This window comes from Rhinolophus sinicus, linkage group LG18 (assembly GCF_036562045.2).
Source record: "Rhinolophus sinicus isolate RSC01 linkage group LG18, ASM3656204v1, whole genome shotgun sequence".
NCBI classification, from domain to species: domain Eukaryota; kingdom Metazoa; phylum Chordata; class Mammalia; order Chiroptera; family Rhinolophidae; genus Rhinolophus; species Rhinolophus sinicus.
The window spans coordinates 17,584,117-17,597,019 of NC_133767.1; the positions used below are offsets into that span (position 1 = coordinate 17,584,117).

General features: G+C 47.9%; 1 protein-coding gene across 6 annotated transcripts; it reads right to left on the reverse strand.

Moving 5' to 3' along the window:
- Window positions 1-1,276: 1,276 nt before the first annotated feature.
- On the reverse strand, window positions 1,277-12,166 carry TMEM219 (transmembrane protein 219). Of its 6 annotated transcripts, none has more exons than XM_019754659.2 (6): window positions 12,017-12,166; window positions 10,783-10,981; window positions 10,506-10,695; window positions 4,239-4,468; window positions 2,339-2,508; window positions 1,277-1,380 (listed from the first exon to the last, which is right to left on the reverse strand). In XM_019754659.2, exons 2-5 carry the CDS (start codon window positions 10,945-10,947, stop codon window positions 2,371-2,373), a joined length of 723 nt encoding a protein of 240 aa, XP_019610218.2. In that variant the 5' UTR covers window positions 10,948-10,981; window positions 12,017-12,166; the 3' UTR covers window positions 1,277-1,380; window positions 2,339-2,370. The 6 variants fall into 6 exon arrangements, with proteins under 6 accessions (XP_019610218.2, XP_019610217.2, XP_019610220.2 ...); XM_019754658.2 differs by having other exon boundaries at window positions 10,783-10,984; window positions 12,017-12,149; XM_019754661.2 differs by lacking the exon at window positions 12,017-12,166 and adding an exon at window positions 11,572-12,010 and having other exon boundaries at window positions 10,783-10,984.
- Window positions 12,167-12,903: the final 737 nt, after the last annotated feature.

Here is a 12,903-nt window from a genome sequence, read left to right on the forward strand (position 1 = left end):
TTGAACGCGTGGGGGAATGAACCCCGGATACTCGTGCACGCAGGGGCCTGAACCCCAGATATTTGAAATCCTATAAAACAGAGCCCCAGCTTTAGAGAGATTGGGACCCGGGTCCCGGATATCTGGAATCTGTGGGGCTGATAACCGGGTATTTGAGAAACGAGGGGTCAAGCCCGGAAATTCGGAACCGAAGGGCCTGAACCCCAGGTCTTCGGGCACCGATAGGGGACCCACCCCTAGGACGTCCGGCCAAACGGCCCCTCTCACGTCAGGGTACGAGGGTGACAGCCCCCACTCCCGCCCCGGCCTCCTCCCTTTCCCCTTCTCTCTCGTGAGGGGAGCTGAAAGACTGCAGCTAAGGGCGGTCCCGGCGCCCTCTCTCCCTGTCCTCTTCTCAGGCTCAGCCTCTCCGCACCACAACCCGGGTCTCGTCCCGGTCTCCCTCTCCCTCTTCCTCCCAATTCCAAGATGGAGACCGGGCGGGAGCGCGCAGGCGCTGTAGGGACGCCGGGCCAAAGGGGGCGTGGCCCCCAAGGAACAGCCCCGCCCCTCTTCCTTACTGCCGCGGCTAGCGAGGCCGGCAGCCACGGAGCCAGAGTGCGCGCGCGCCCCGCCACGCGGACCCTGGGAGGGAGGAGGCGGAGCCCAGCGTACGGTCCAACTGGCGGTTGAGAGGGCTGCGGCGCATGCGCTCGCCCCGCCTTAGCGGTGAGCCGGCGCTTGTTGCTAGGGGAAGCTTTGAGGGGGCGCTGGTGGAAAGAAAGCAGCTGTGATCTGCGCGTGCGTACAGGGTAGAGGTTGGGAGGGGTAAGGGAAGGCTGATGCTGGGCGCAGAAAAGGCGGGAAAATGGACCGCTCTGGTTAGTAACCAGACAGCCTGGACATGGGCTCCTAAATTCGAGGAATCTTTGCTGGGTAAACTCAATCTGTCAAATCCCTTCAGCCAACTGAGGCCTTTTACAGTTGTATGACCTGCCCAAGGTCATACTGCATTATGTCAAGGCACTGCCATGACCATACCCACCTGACTCTCAACTGGATGAAATTATTGATTTTATTTCATAGACGAAAACAAGACATAAAGTGGCAGAACTGGGATTAAAACCAGGTGTTTTCCAAAGCCAAGGTACAACCATGGGAAGAGCTGTAGTAATCCATGTCTATGGCCAACCTGTACCCCAAACTAAAGAGTCAAAAACAAAAATCCTCCAAACCTACACAGCCTGTCTACCTTAAAATTCCCACCTCAATGCAATCCCCAATAAACACCCTGGGCAACACTGGGCAAAACAGCCTTTTATTTCCCCCCACATTCCAGCTCTCCACTTTTTGTCACATCTCTTCCAACTCAGAACTAAGGCCCAAGAAGTTGATTCATACCTGGAGAAAAAAAATACAGGGCAGGTCAAAGGGTCCTTGGGGGAAGCTCTGGGATGGCTGCAGAAAAAGAGGAAATGAAAACTAGAGGTAGGTACAGGTACTCATTCCAACTGGGATGGCCTTAGGACTCCAGGATTTACCTGAGGCCAAAAAGTATTCCTTCCCAGCCTGCTCAGATCTAAGAAAGGCTGAGTGGGTCCCACCATTTCCTGTCTCAAGAAGTTGGTTGATCGTGAATGTCTAGTTCCTCTGGCCCTTCCCTGGGCCTAAACTTCCACGGTTATGTTTCCACTTCCACAATTATTTTCTAGGGCACAGCGGAAGCTGAAAACAATTTAAGAGCTGGGTGCACATATTGAATGAGATCCTCCTGACTCGGAATTTTTTACAAAAATATTTTTTCCTTAATGAGCTGACACAGAAACTACTTAGCCACTACATCCCCCACCTACTGCTACTTTTATGAGGCTCCAAAGACCCTAATAGCAGAATCAACTTTTTCTAAAGGCAATAATGGCTAATGGAAAAGAGAAAGTACATGGAAAGGGCTTGGGCACACAGTATATGCCCAGTAAATGGGCATCATCAATCAATTCTTTTGAGCTGTTCAAGATGAATTTTATAAAATTTGTGTCATAAAACTGAGTATCAGAATTTCAGGACAAAAGCAAGACATACATGATTCATATTCAGGACACATCATCAATTTTGAACCCTCTTAATTCACCACTGTTACCAAAAATCTTCTTGGATGTGAACTAGAGCTGTGAATGAATCTTAAAATCAGAATGTCAACCGAAAGAAGTCAGTCACAAAAGAATATGTATGATTCCATCTATATAAAGTTAAAAAAAATAAGTACAACCAAACCATATTGTTTAGGAATGATTCTGTCTCAGTTACAATTGCCACCCCCACCAAACCCCCATTCCCACAGGACTGGGGCAAAGAACCTTACCTGAGAACACGAGAGGATGTAGGCCAGTGCTCTCAAAGCCGGGTTCTAGACCAGTGGGACTCCCGGCGCGGATGGAAGCAAACAGCAGAGAGAAGGCAGAGAAGGCCACAAATAAGAAGCAGGAAGAAGCCTAAAACCAGCAGCCTGGAGCCACACAGAGCCAGCTCCTCCTAGGGGGTGGGCACAGGAAGGAAGGAGAAATAAATGAGATGGGAAGAATGCAGAATCTTCCCTTAGGAAGACATCTCACCCCAGCCCAAGGCGATAGAGAGAAGCACCCATGGGGGGAGAGGGCTCTCCACATCCAGGGAGCAGCTAAAGGGGAAATGTTACTTCTATACAAATGCGCCGTCTCGATGGTCTACACACTGCTTTCTGGCCCAACCATCAAACTAAACCCCCTAACAATGACTCTACGAGAGTTCACTATTCTCCTTGTTTTAAAGATGTGCAAGCAGGGCCACGTCTGGAAACCGACATCTTCTCTGATTCCAAGCGCCCGGGTGGTGCTCCTCCTCAGCCTCTGCAAATGCGCGGGAAGAGTATGCAGCAGCGTGCTCACCGGTCTCTTCCCCCACGAGGCCAGTATCTTCCACCCAGCACCAGTGGCCCCTGTGGCCCGCAGTGTCAAGTCGTACCGTCTTAGCCTGGCATCGCAGGCCCCCCCATCAGATATTCCTGCATCTTTCCTGCCTCTTCCTTTAAGCCATTCCTAAGCCCCGCCCCACGGACTGTCCCCAAAGGCTGAACACTTTTCAACCTCTAGGCCTCTGCTCATGCTGGCCACTCTGCCTGGAATGCTATTTCCTTTCTTGAACCCCCTCTACTGCATTCACTGCCCAAATGTTCCTCATTCTTCAGGGATCATCCTGACAGGGCGGAACAAGCCTGGGACTCAGAGTTGGAAAGCCCAGGTTGCAATCCTGAAATGCCACTTAACCAGTGGCCTTGCACAATTCACTCCCTGTCTCTAAACTTGTTTCCTCATCTGTAAAATGGGATAAATAACAACTACCTCCAAAGGTTATTTTAAGATCAAATGAGATAATGACTCTGAAAGCACTTTGTACACTATAAACTACTACACACATTCCTTTTTTTTTTTTTTTAAGATTTTATTGGGGAAGGGGAACAGGACTTTATTGGGGAACAGTGTGTATTTCCAGGACTTTTCTCCAAGTCAAGTTGTTGTCTTTTCAATCTTAGTTGTGGAGGGCACAGCTCAGCTCCAGGTCCAGTTGCCATTGTAGTTGCAGGGGGCACAACCCACCATCCCTTGCGGGATTGGAGGAGTTGAACCGGCAACTTTGTGGCTGAGAGCCCACTGGCCCATGTGGGAATCGAACTGACAGCCTTCGGAGTTAGGAGCACGGAGCTCCAACCGCCTGAGCCACCGGGCCGGCCCCCCATAATTCCCTTTCTTAAGTGCCACAATCGCTGTAAAACAGTCTCCATAAATGTTCAAGTTAAGAGTTCAAGAGTTCACTGCTCCTTACTGTGCTTGGGTAACACTCTGCTCACATCTCTGTGACAGCAATTAGCCTAACCTGCCTTAGTCCAGCTTCTGAATTCCTGTGAGGTAGAGATCGCGTTTTATTGCATTTAAAGAAAACAGTTAATAGTAATAGCTGTCATTTACCAAATCTCTATTATGTACCAGGAATCACCCTGGGCACTTTCCATTCATTCTCATTTATCTGTTGGAATTAGGAGATAGTATCATGTTTTCCGTTTTACAGATGAGGAAACTGAGGCTCAGACACTCAGGTGCTTGTTCAAGGTCACACAGACTCCTAGTCAGGATTATAAAGCCAGCATTTTAGCTACTAGGTAAAATTGCCTTGGAGACACAGCATGCAGCATGGCCATCTATGAAACCATGGTAACCTGAGGCTCTTACCGAGGTGAGCAGCTTGGTGAGCACAAGGCCTTCCTGGCTCCGGACGCTGACACACTCCTCGGCCATCCTACGGCTCAGGGTGACATTTCCAACTCCCTCCTCTGAGCAGGAGATGGGTGGCTGGCTGGAGGGCAGGAGGTCTGGATCAGCACTGAAATACAGGCAGGTTTTGGGGGTCTTTTCTGTGGTCACCCGGGCTGTAACGAGGACCAGCTCTTCTGCAGAAGACCCTATGAGAGGCACAGGAGAGGAGATGGAGGAGAATGAAAGGTTGGGCGGGAGCCATCTATCTTCAGACTTCTATTCATTTCGAAGGCTTCCTACAGTACCAGCTGTTTTGGCACTGATTCTACTCAGTGAAGTACTCTACATACCATCATTTACATCATTGAGAAATGAAAATAACTGTGTACCGATATAAACAAACATCAATTTAAATTAGCTTACAATCAATAAGACAAACACACCAATATTCATTCGCAAGGCGCAGTGAAACTGGGGTAGATACACACTGCCGAGGCAGTTTGTATAAACCACCGTATTTTACCGTGTACAATGCGCTCCAGGGTATAATGCGCACCCATGTTTCCCCCACTTTCTCCTGCCTCCCCCCCCACTCTGGTTCAAGCCCTTGTTTCTCAGTCTAGTTGTGTAGGACACAGCTCCCTGGCCCATGCTGGTATTATGAGCCTTGCGCCCCACCCCCAGCTGAGGCATTCAGTCTCCAGTTGTCAGTCGGCCACTCACAGAAGCTCATGGCAGTTCTTGCCAGCTGCTGGCCACTCACTCTGGCCACCGGCTGCTCATGGCAGTACACAGCAGCCCACGGCTGCTCACGCCAACCTCCAGCTGCTCACAGCAGCCCAGCTCCAGGGAGAGCTGTTGTTCACAATCTTAGCTGTAGAGGGCACAGCTCACTGGCCCATGTGGGAACCGAACCAGCCACCTCTCGGCATTAGGAGCACGGGGATCCAACCACCTGAGCCACTGGACCAGCCCCCCACGTTTTTGGCTAAAACTTTCAGGGGGAAAAAAACCTAATTTTTTAATTCAAATTTTTATTTGTTTACATTCAAGTTCTTGTTTTTTGTATTACAAATGAATTTCAGCATTTATTTTTTTAACATATTATGGTACAAGAAATTTTATGTAACAAATAATTACAAAACACAAGAATAGATACAAGGTACAAGAAGTTTTATGTACCAGTAACAAATTTACGATATTTACACATCATAGAGGGCCAAGAACTCCTTGTAATTCCAAGTTTGTCGAAAGTTCAACAAAACCGATCATTCTATTCCAGGGTATTATTTTGCATAGGGATATCATTATTGATTTCTAAAGTTACACTTTTCACTCATAAACATAAATAAAAGAATTAAAATTTTATATAGATATGGAATTAATATTACCCATGTATAATGCACATCCTTATTTTCCCCTCACAAATTTGGGCAAAAAAGTATGCATTATGCAGGGCAAAATACGGTAGTTCGTCCTTTTTTAAGAAAGCAGTTTCTACTAGGTACCAAAAATCGATGAAAAGGTTCACACCCCATTTCAAATTAGTGGGAAAAGGATGGCCTATTCAGTCCATGGCCTTGGGACAATTTCCACTTGGGAAAAAAAGTTAGACTCTTATCTCACACCATAAAGTCCAGATGTATTAAAGAGCCATACAAACCAACTAAAACAAAACAAAACGAAAACCTAAGCAAGTATTAAAAGAAAATACAGAAGAATATTTTCTAATTTTAAAGTGGGGAAGGCCTTCGTTAAAAAGACACAAAATCTAAAAGCTTGAGCAAAGGACAAGAACAACAAACTTAACCTCGTAACAAATGAAAGACTTCTATGTACAATAAAAGGTAAGTTTAAAAAAACAAGTAACAGACTGGTTGAAAATACCTGTAACAGATTTAATTGGCAAAGAGGTTTACTCTCCAGAATGTATAAAGATCTTCTAAAAATCAAGAAAATAAAGACAATAGCTTAAAAGAAAAATAATGAATATGAACAGGAAATTCAGAGACGACATGAAAACGGCCAATAAGCTTGTAAGAAGATGCCCAACCCCACTAGCAATAGGAAAAAGTAAATTGAAACAATCAGGCAATTCCTTTGCCCATTAAATTTGTAAAAAATGAAAAGAAATGATAGTAACAAGAGTTGTTGAAGATGTGGGGAAATGTGCACTCTCAATTGGCGACACGTTCTAGAAGGAAATCTCGCTGTACCTGTTGTAATTTTAAATGGGTGCAGAGAGGGACGAAGAGGATGCTCAATAAACTGTAGATTCTGCAAGTGAGGGAGGAGGACGTTTACATCTGCTTTGTGTACTTCTGTGTGATCTGAATCCACAACAAAAGGAATTTGTCTATTAAAAAAGGGTCCATGTCCAGCCGGCCCGGTGGCTCAGGCGGTTAGAGCTCCGTGCTCCTAACTCCGAAGGCTGCTGGTTCGATTCCCACATGGGCCAGTGGGCTCTCAACCACAAGGTTGCCAGTTCAATTCCTCGAGTCCCGCAAGGGATGGTGGGCTCTGCCCCCTGCAACTAAGATTGAACACGGCACCTTGAGCTGAGCTGCCGCTGAGCTCCTGGATGGCTCAGTTGGTTGGAGCGTGTCCTCTCAACCACAAGGTTGCCAGTTCGACTCCCACAAGGGATGGCGGGCTGTGCCCCCGGCAACTGGACCTGGAGCTGAGCTGCGCCCCAACTAAGACTGAAGGACAACAACTTGAAGCTGAACAGCACCCTCCACAACTGAGATTGAAAGAACAACAACTTGACTTGGAAAAAAGGCCTGGAAGTACACACTGTTCCCCAATAAAGTCCTGTTCCCCTTCCCCAATAAAATCTTAAAAAAAAAAAAAAAAAAATATCTGAGTTTGCCCAATGCACTGTATAAACTCTGACTACCTTGGCTTGGCACACAAGACCATCCACGGCATTCTGCCTGCCTCTTCAGGTCACTACCTGCCACTCATTCAACAATCCTTCCCCTGAGCCAGTCAACGTAACCCCTGGAGTTTCCTAAACATGCCATCATGATCCCCAATTGCGTACCTCTGCATATGCTCTTCCCTCTGGTTGGAAGAGAACACTCCTGAGCCTCCCTCAAGCCACAGTTCAGGCATGAAAAGCCTGTTTTCACTATTCCCGACTGACCTCTGAGTATTCCCACGATACCTTGTGTTCTACGTCACACATTGAAAGGTGTTTATTTCTGTTCACATCTGTATCCTTGCTAGACTACCGGCAACTTGAGGCCCATGTCTTCCGGATATGCGGGGTCCCCATGCTTGGTACACAATAGGTGCTCATTTTTTATTTTGGTCAAAATAAAATAATCGTTGATGTTATTACTTTGTTTCTAACCATTATTAAAAACAAAAACAAAAACACAGGGCTTCTTTGCAGAAGCAGAAATTGAAAAGCTGATCCTAAAATTCATATGGAAATTCAAATGTTAAAAAAAGAGCAAAGTTGGAAGATTTGCATTTTCTGATTGCAAAACTTACTACAAAACTACAGTGATCAAAATGACGTGGTAGGGTCCAGTGGCTCTTAAAATGATGTGGTAGGGCCCAGTGGCTCTTAATGCCGAGGTCGCTGGTTTAATTCCCACATGGGGCAGATATTTAATAAGGGTGCCAAGACTATTCAACCAAGACCATTCAATGGGAAAAGAATAGTCTTTTCAACAAAACGTGATGGAACAACTGAATAACCACCTGCCAAAGAATGAAGTTGGACATCCTCACACCATACACAAAAATTAACTCAAAATGGGTCATAGACGTAAGTGTAAGAGCTAAAACTACAAAATTCTTAGAAGAAAATATATTTTAGTAACCTTGGCTTAGGCAAAGTCTTCTTAGATATGATACTAAAATCATAAGCAACAAGGGAAAAAATTAGATAAGCTGGACTTCACCTAAAATGTGTTTCAAAGCATGCCATCAACAAAAAGAACCCAGAAGATGGGAGAGAATATTTTCAAATCATACATCAGATAAGAGACTTGTATCTAGAAAACATAAAGAACTCTTACAACTCAATAATTAAGACAAATTACCCCATTTTAAAAATGGGCAAAGACTCTGAATATACATTTCTCCAAATGGCCAATAAACACATAAAAAATGCTCAATATCATTAGCCATCAGGAAAATGTGAATCAGAATCACAGTGACATGCCACTTCACTTTGACTAGGACAGCTGTAATCAGAAAGACAGATAAGAACAAGTGTTGGTGAGGACGTGGAGAAATTCGCACTCTCCTACACTGCTGGTAGGAATATAAAATGGTACGGCCACTTTCAATACAGTCTGTTAATTCTTCAGAAGTTTAAACATAGAGTTTCCATATGACCCAGCAATTCCACTCCTAGTTACATACCCAAGTGAAATGAAAACACATGATGACACAGAAACTTGTATACTACTGTTCATAACTGCATCATTTATAATAGCCAAAACGTGGAAACAATCTAAATGTCAATCAAATGATGAATGGACAAAATGTGGAATATTCACACAGTGACTACTATTAAGGAATAAAAAGAAACGAAGTACTGGTAAGTGCTACAACACACATGAACCTTGAAAACACTATGCTAAGTGAAAGAAGCCAGCCACAAAAGACCACATATTACATGACATGTCCAGAATAAGCAAATCTACAGAGACCGGAAGTAAATTAGTGGTTGTCTAGAGCTAGGAGATTAGGAGAAAAAGGGGAGTGACTGCTAATGGGTACAGGATTTCTTTGACTGGTCATGAAAATGTTCTAAAATTGACTGTGATGATACTTGCACACTTTCGTGAATATAAGAAAAGCCATTGAGCTGTACATTTTAAATAGGTGAGTTTTACGGCATGGGAATCATATCTCAATAAAACTGTTATATATCAGGGGCCGGCCCGGTGGCTCAGGCGGTTAGAGCTCCATGCTCCTAACTCCGAAGGCTGCCGGTTCGATTCCCACATAGGCCAGTGGGCTCTCAACCACAAGGTTGCCAGTTCAATCCCTCGAGTTGGATGGTGGGCAGCGCCCCCTGCAACTAAGATTGAACACGGCACCTTGAGCTGAGCTGTCTCCCGGATGGCTCAGTTGTTGGTTGGAGCACAGGCTCTCAACCACAAGGTTGCCAGTTCAATTCCTCGAGTCCCGCAAGGGATGGTGGGCAGCGCCCCCTGCAACTAAGATTGAACACGGCACCTTGAGCTGAGCTGCTGCTGAGCTCCCGATGGCTTAGTTGGTTGGAGCATGCCCTCTCAACCACAAGATTGCCGGTCCGACTCCCGCAAGGGATGGTGGGCTGTGCCCCCTGCAACTAGAAAACGGCAACTGGACCTGGAGCTGAGCTGCGCCCTCCACAACTAAGACTGAAAGAACAACAACTTGAAGCTGAACAGAACCCTCCACAACTAAGATTGAAAGGACAACTTGACTTGAAAAAAAAAAAAAAAGTCCTGAAGTACACACTGTTCCCCAATAAAGTCCTGTTCCCCTTCCCCAATAAAATCTTTAAAAACAAAACAAAACTGTTATGTATCAGACACAGTCCTTTATTCTTGCTCTTCGATCACACATGTACACCCGGATACAGAGACCTACCCCCCTCTACACACATAAACATATGTGATTAACAGGGAAATCTTAGACACTGTTGAAAACGACCTCAGGAGTCAGAGAATTTTACCTGTCTGTCCTCCCTCTTCATCTCTCAATTTTTTAGATAAGGAACCCGGGGCCAAATCTCACACAGGAATGAATATATGGAACCCACTGCCTCTCTCTCATCATTTTCCCAGAACACTCTAAGTGCTTTGGGAATGGATGATGTCTTTATTTCTCTGTATCCTTCACGGCAGATAGAGCTGTGCCAAGCACGTGGTAGGCACCAAAAACACTAGTTTAGCTGAACAGAACATGCTTCTCAGATTCCCCAGGGGAAAAGAAGGGGCCTCTCTGAGAAGGCCGCATGGATGAGAGAGACCATTAGGTCAAATCTAGCCCATCTCTTCACACCTCCAAGGATAGAATCAAAGAGCCTCAGAGCTGGAAGGGGAGAGAGAAAACACTTATAAAGAGCCTGCACAGGGGGTACCATCTTCACCCTAAGTATCTAATTCTTATTACAGCAGACGTGACTAAGGACCAGGGATGTGCCCAAGTCACCAGGGTGGTGAGGTCAGAGGCAGGCCCGCCCCCGAGTGTCTTCACGTCTAACCCCACCATCTCCCTTGATCTCACCTTTCAATCCCATCTGACTACCCTGGACCTGGGCTTGGAATGTCTGGGTCTTGTTGCTGTCTGGACCATCTCCAAAATTCAAGGTGGTCACCAAGCCCACGACGTGAGACCCATGCCACTGGCCTGTGACTGGCTCAGTCACAGGGCACAGGGTCAGCTGGCTGAAAGACCTCAAGAAGGTGACCCAGTCCTGTGTGCAGAAGGAAGGTGGGAGAGAAATGAGAGGTCAGCAGCAAGAGCAGGCCTGCGTGGGAAGGACGAGCAGCAGGGCACTCACCTGTGGAATGTCAGGGCTACGCAGGGTCGTCCTAGGGGTGAGCAGGTAACCACCAAGGCCCAGGCCAGAAAGGCCCAGAAGCAGCAGGATCAGAGTGGCACAGACCAGAGGGGGGTGGTGGGCCAGACAGAAATGCAGGTTGTGCCCTGCCTGGCAGCTGCCCATGGGGAGTAGAGGGGTCCGGGCCTCCACGGAGAGCCTGCTGGAGGACAGGGAGGGAGAAGTGGACAACAGCTTGCCACCTGTCAGAAGACACTTACCCATCGTATTCAAACGGAAGCTTTTAATACGAGAAGCTTTTGAATACCAAGAAGACAAGGGACTTGCCCAAAGCCACAGTTAGTGGCAGAGCCAGGACGGGGATCCAAGGCTCTGGACTCCCAGTACCATTTCCCTACACCACTCAAATGTTTGCTGCGTTTCATTCCTGAAGTAATCAAGGCGGAAGCAGAGCAGAGCACACTGCGCTGGAAAAAGGAACCTGAAAAACGAGAATTCTCAAGGGTAGAAAAGTCAGGAAACAGCTGTGCTGGGGCTCGGGTTTGGCTGCAGAACAGCTCCAACCACTAGCCCAAAGGAAGTGTCTGACGAAAGAAAATCCACTTTGGAGTTCAACTGCTCAAGCTGAATCCTCTGCCACTTACTGGCTATGTGAGAAACAGCAAAGCGGCCAAGCGTTGTGCGTTTAACAATCTGTGAAATGGGAGTTCTAAGAACACCGCGGAATGAGGACTACGTGTGGCCAAGAAAGCAGTCTGCATAACTTGACCTTGCAGGAACTCAACAAACCTCCATTTCCTTTCTAGTTTTCTGTGCCATATTGATCTTCAAAACCAGATGAGGCAAGGCAAAAATACTGGGGGGAAGGGGGACTGAGGCTCGTGTACTTTAGCATAGGAACGGTAGGGCCGAGGTCTGAAAGCCATCTATCTCCTACTTCCAGGTGGGGTGCCCTCTTCCCAGCCTGATGTAGAGGGCACCTGGAAGGGGGGTGGGGGAGGAGGGCTCCAGGGAAACGCAGGTGTCACAAGTGCTCAGTCCCTGCCCTGCCTCCCGTCCCAGCACCTCTAGAAATGGGGAAAAGGCAGGAAGGGAGAGGGCAGAGCCAGAGGGTCAGCGGCTGGTGGTGCCCCTGGGCCTCCCCACCCCCCGGCCCCAGGACCCCCTGCAGGAACTCTACACCCGCATCCTTCCCGGTCTAGCGGCGTCGAGTCCGCCAACCGCTCGCTCTCACCGCTCGGAGCCGGGCGGAGGCCGGCGCCCCCCGCGACGTCACGCGTGGAGCCGCGAAGGGGCGGGGTCCGTGTTCCCCACCCCCACTCCCGCGGCAGGGGATGCGCATGCGCAGTGTCCAAGCGGGCGGTCGCCTGGCCTCGAATCCGGGGGAGGGCGTACCAAGGGGAAAGCCCATGGAGGGGCCACGGGGAAGAAAGAACTCCGCGGGAGGTGAGGAAAAGGGAGAGAGACGAGGGAGCTAGTCCTAGAGACGTTACTAGAACTGTGAACTCTCCCTCCGCGGAGACCGAGGGGACATTTCAACGAGATTCTCGTCGCAAGCCTTTTTCTGTTGCTCGGCTCCCACCCGCGCCGATAGCACAGCCCAGCCGCGCCTAGGTTCCGGGTACCGGCTTTGGGTCGGCTCCGGGTGGGGCTCCAGCCTAGAACGCTAGCTGTGCTGGTCGTGGTGCTGCGCTGTTCTCTGCAGCCTAATCCTGTTTACTGTCTACACCTGACGCCTGGCCCCTGGCTTTTAGCAACTCCTTGAAAAATGCATAGGGTCCTACAAGCTACAAGGCTGCTCAATAGATACCATCTCATTCCCCTTCTGCCCGCGTTTGAGAGATGAGAACACAGAGGTTCATCTTATCTGAAATGAGCAGGACACACAGAGCCAGGAACCCTGGGTCAAATCCTGACTCTGTCCCTGCCGCTGTATTAGCCATACCCGTTCTTTTCTGGAGACTTACTCCCCTGTGAAAGAGGATCAGCCAACATACCTCACTGGTTGGATGGGAAGCTTAGAGTGTGGGAAAACGTGGGCCCAGTGCTCACTACACACACAACCAGCGTTCTAGAAATACTGTTTGAAACTGAATTTGAGTATTCAATTCTACTGAGGCT

Coding starts and splice junctions, on each gene's coding strand:
- TMEM219 (XM_019754657.2), bottom strand. CDS start 11,046: ATGGGTAAGTGTCTTCTGACAGGTGGCAAGCTGTTGTCCACTTCTCCC. Junction 10,696..10,782: donor GTAGCCCTGACATTCCACAG/GTGAGTGCCCTG, acceptor TTCTGCACACAG/GACTGGGTCACCTTCTTGAG. Junction 2,509..4,238: donor TCACCAAGCTGCTCACCTCG/GTAAGAGCCTCA, acceptor CCCACCCCCTAG/GAGGAGCTGGCTCTGTGTGG.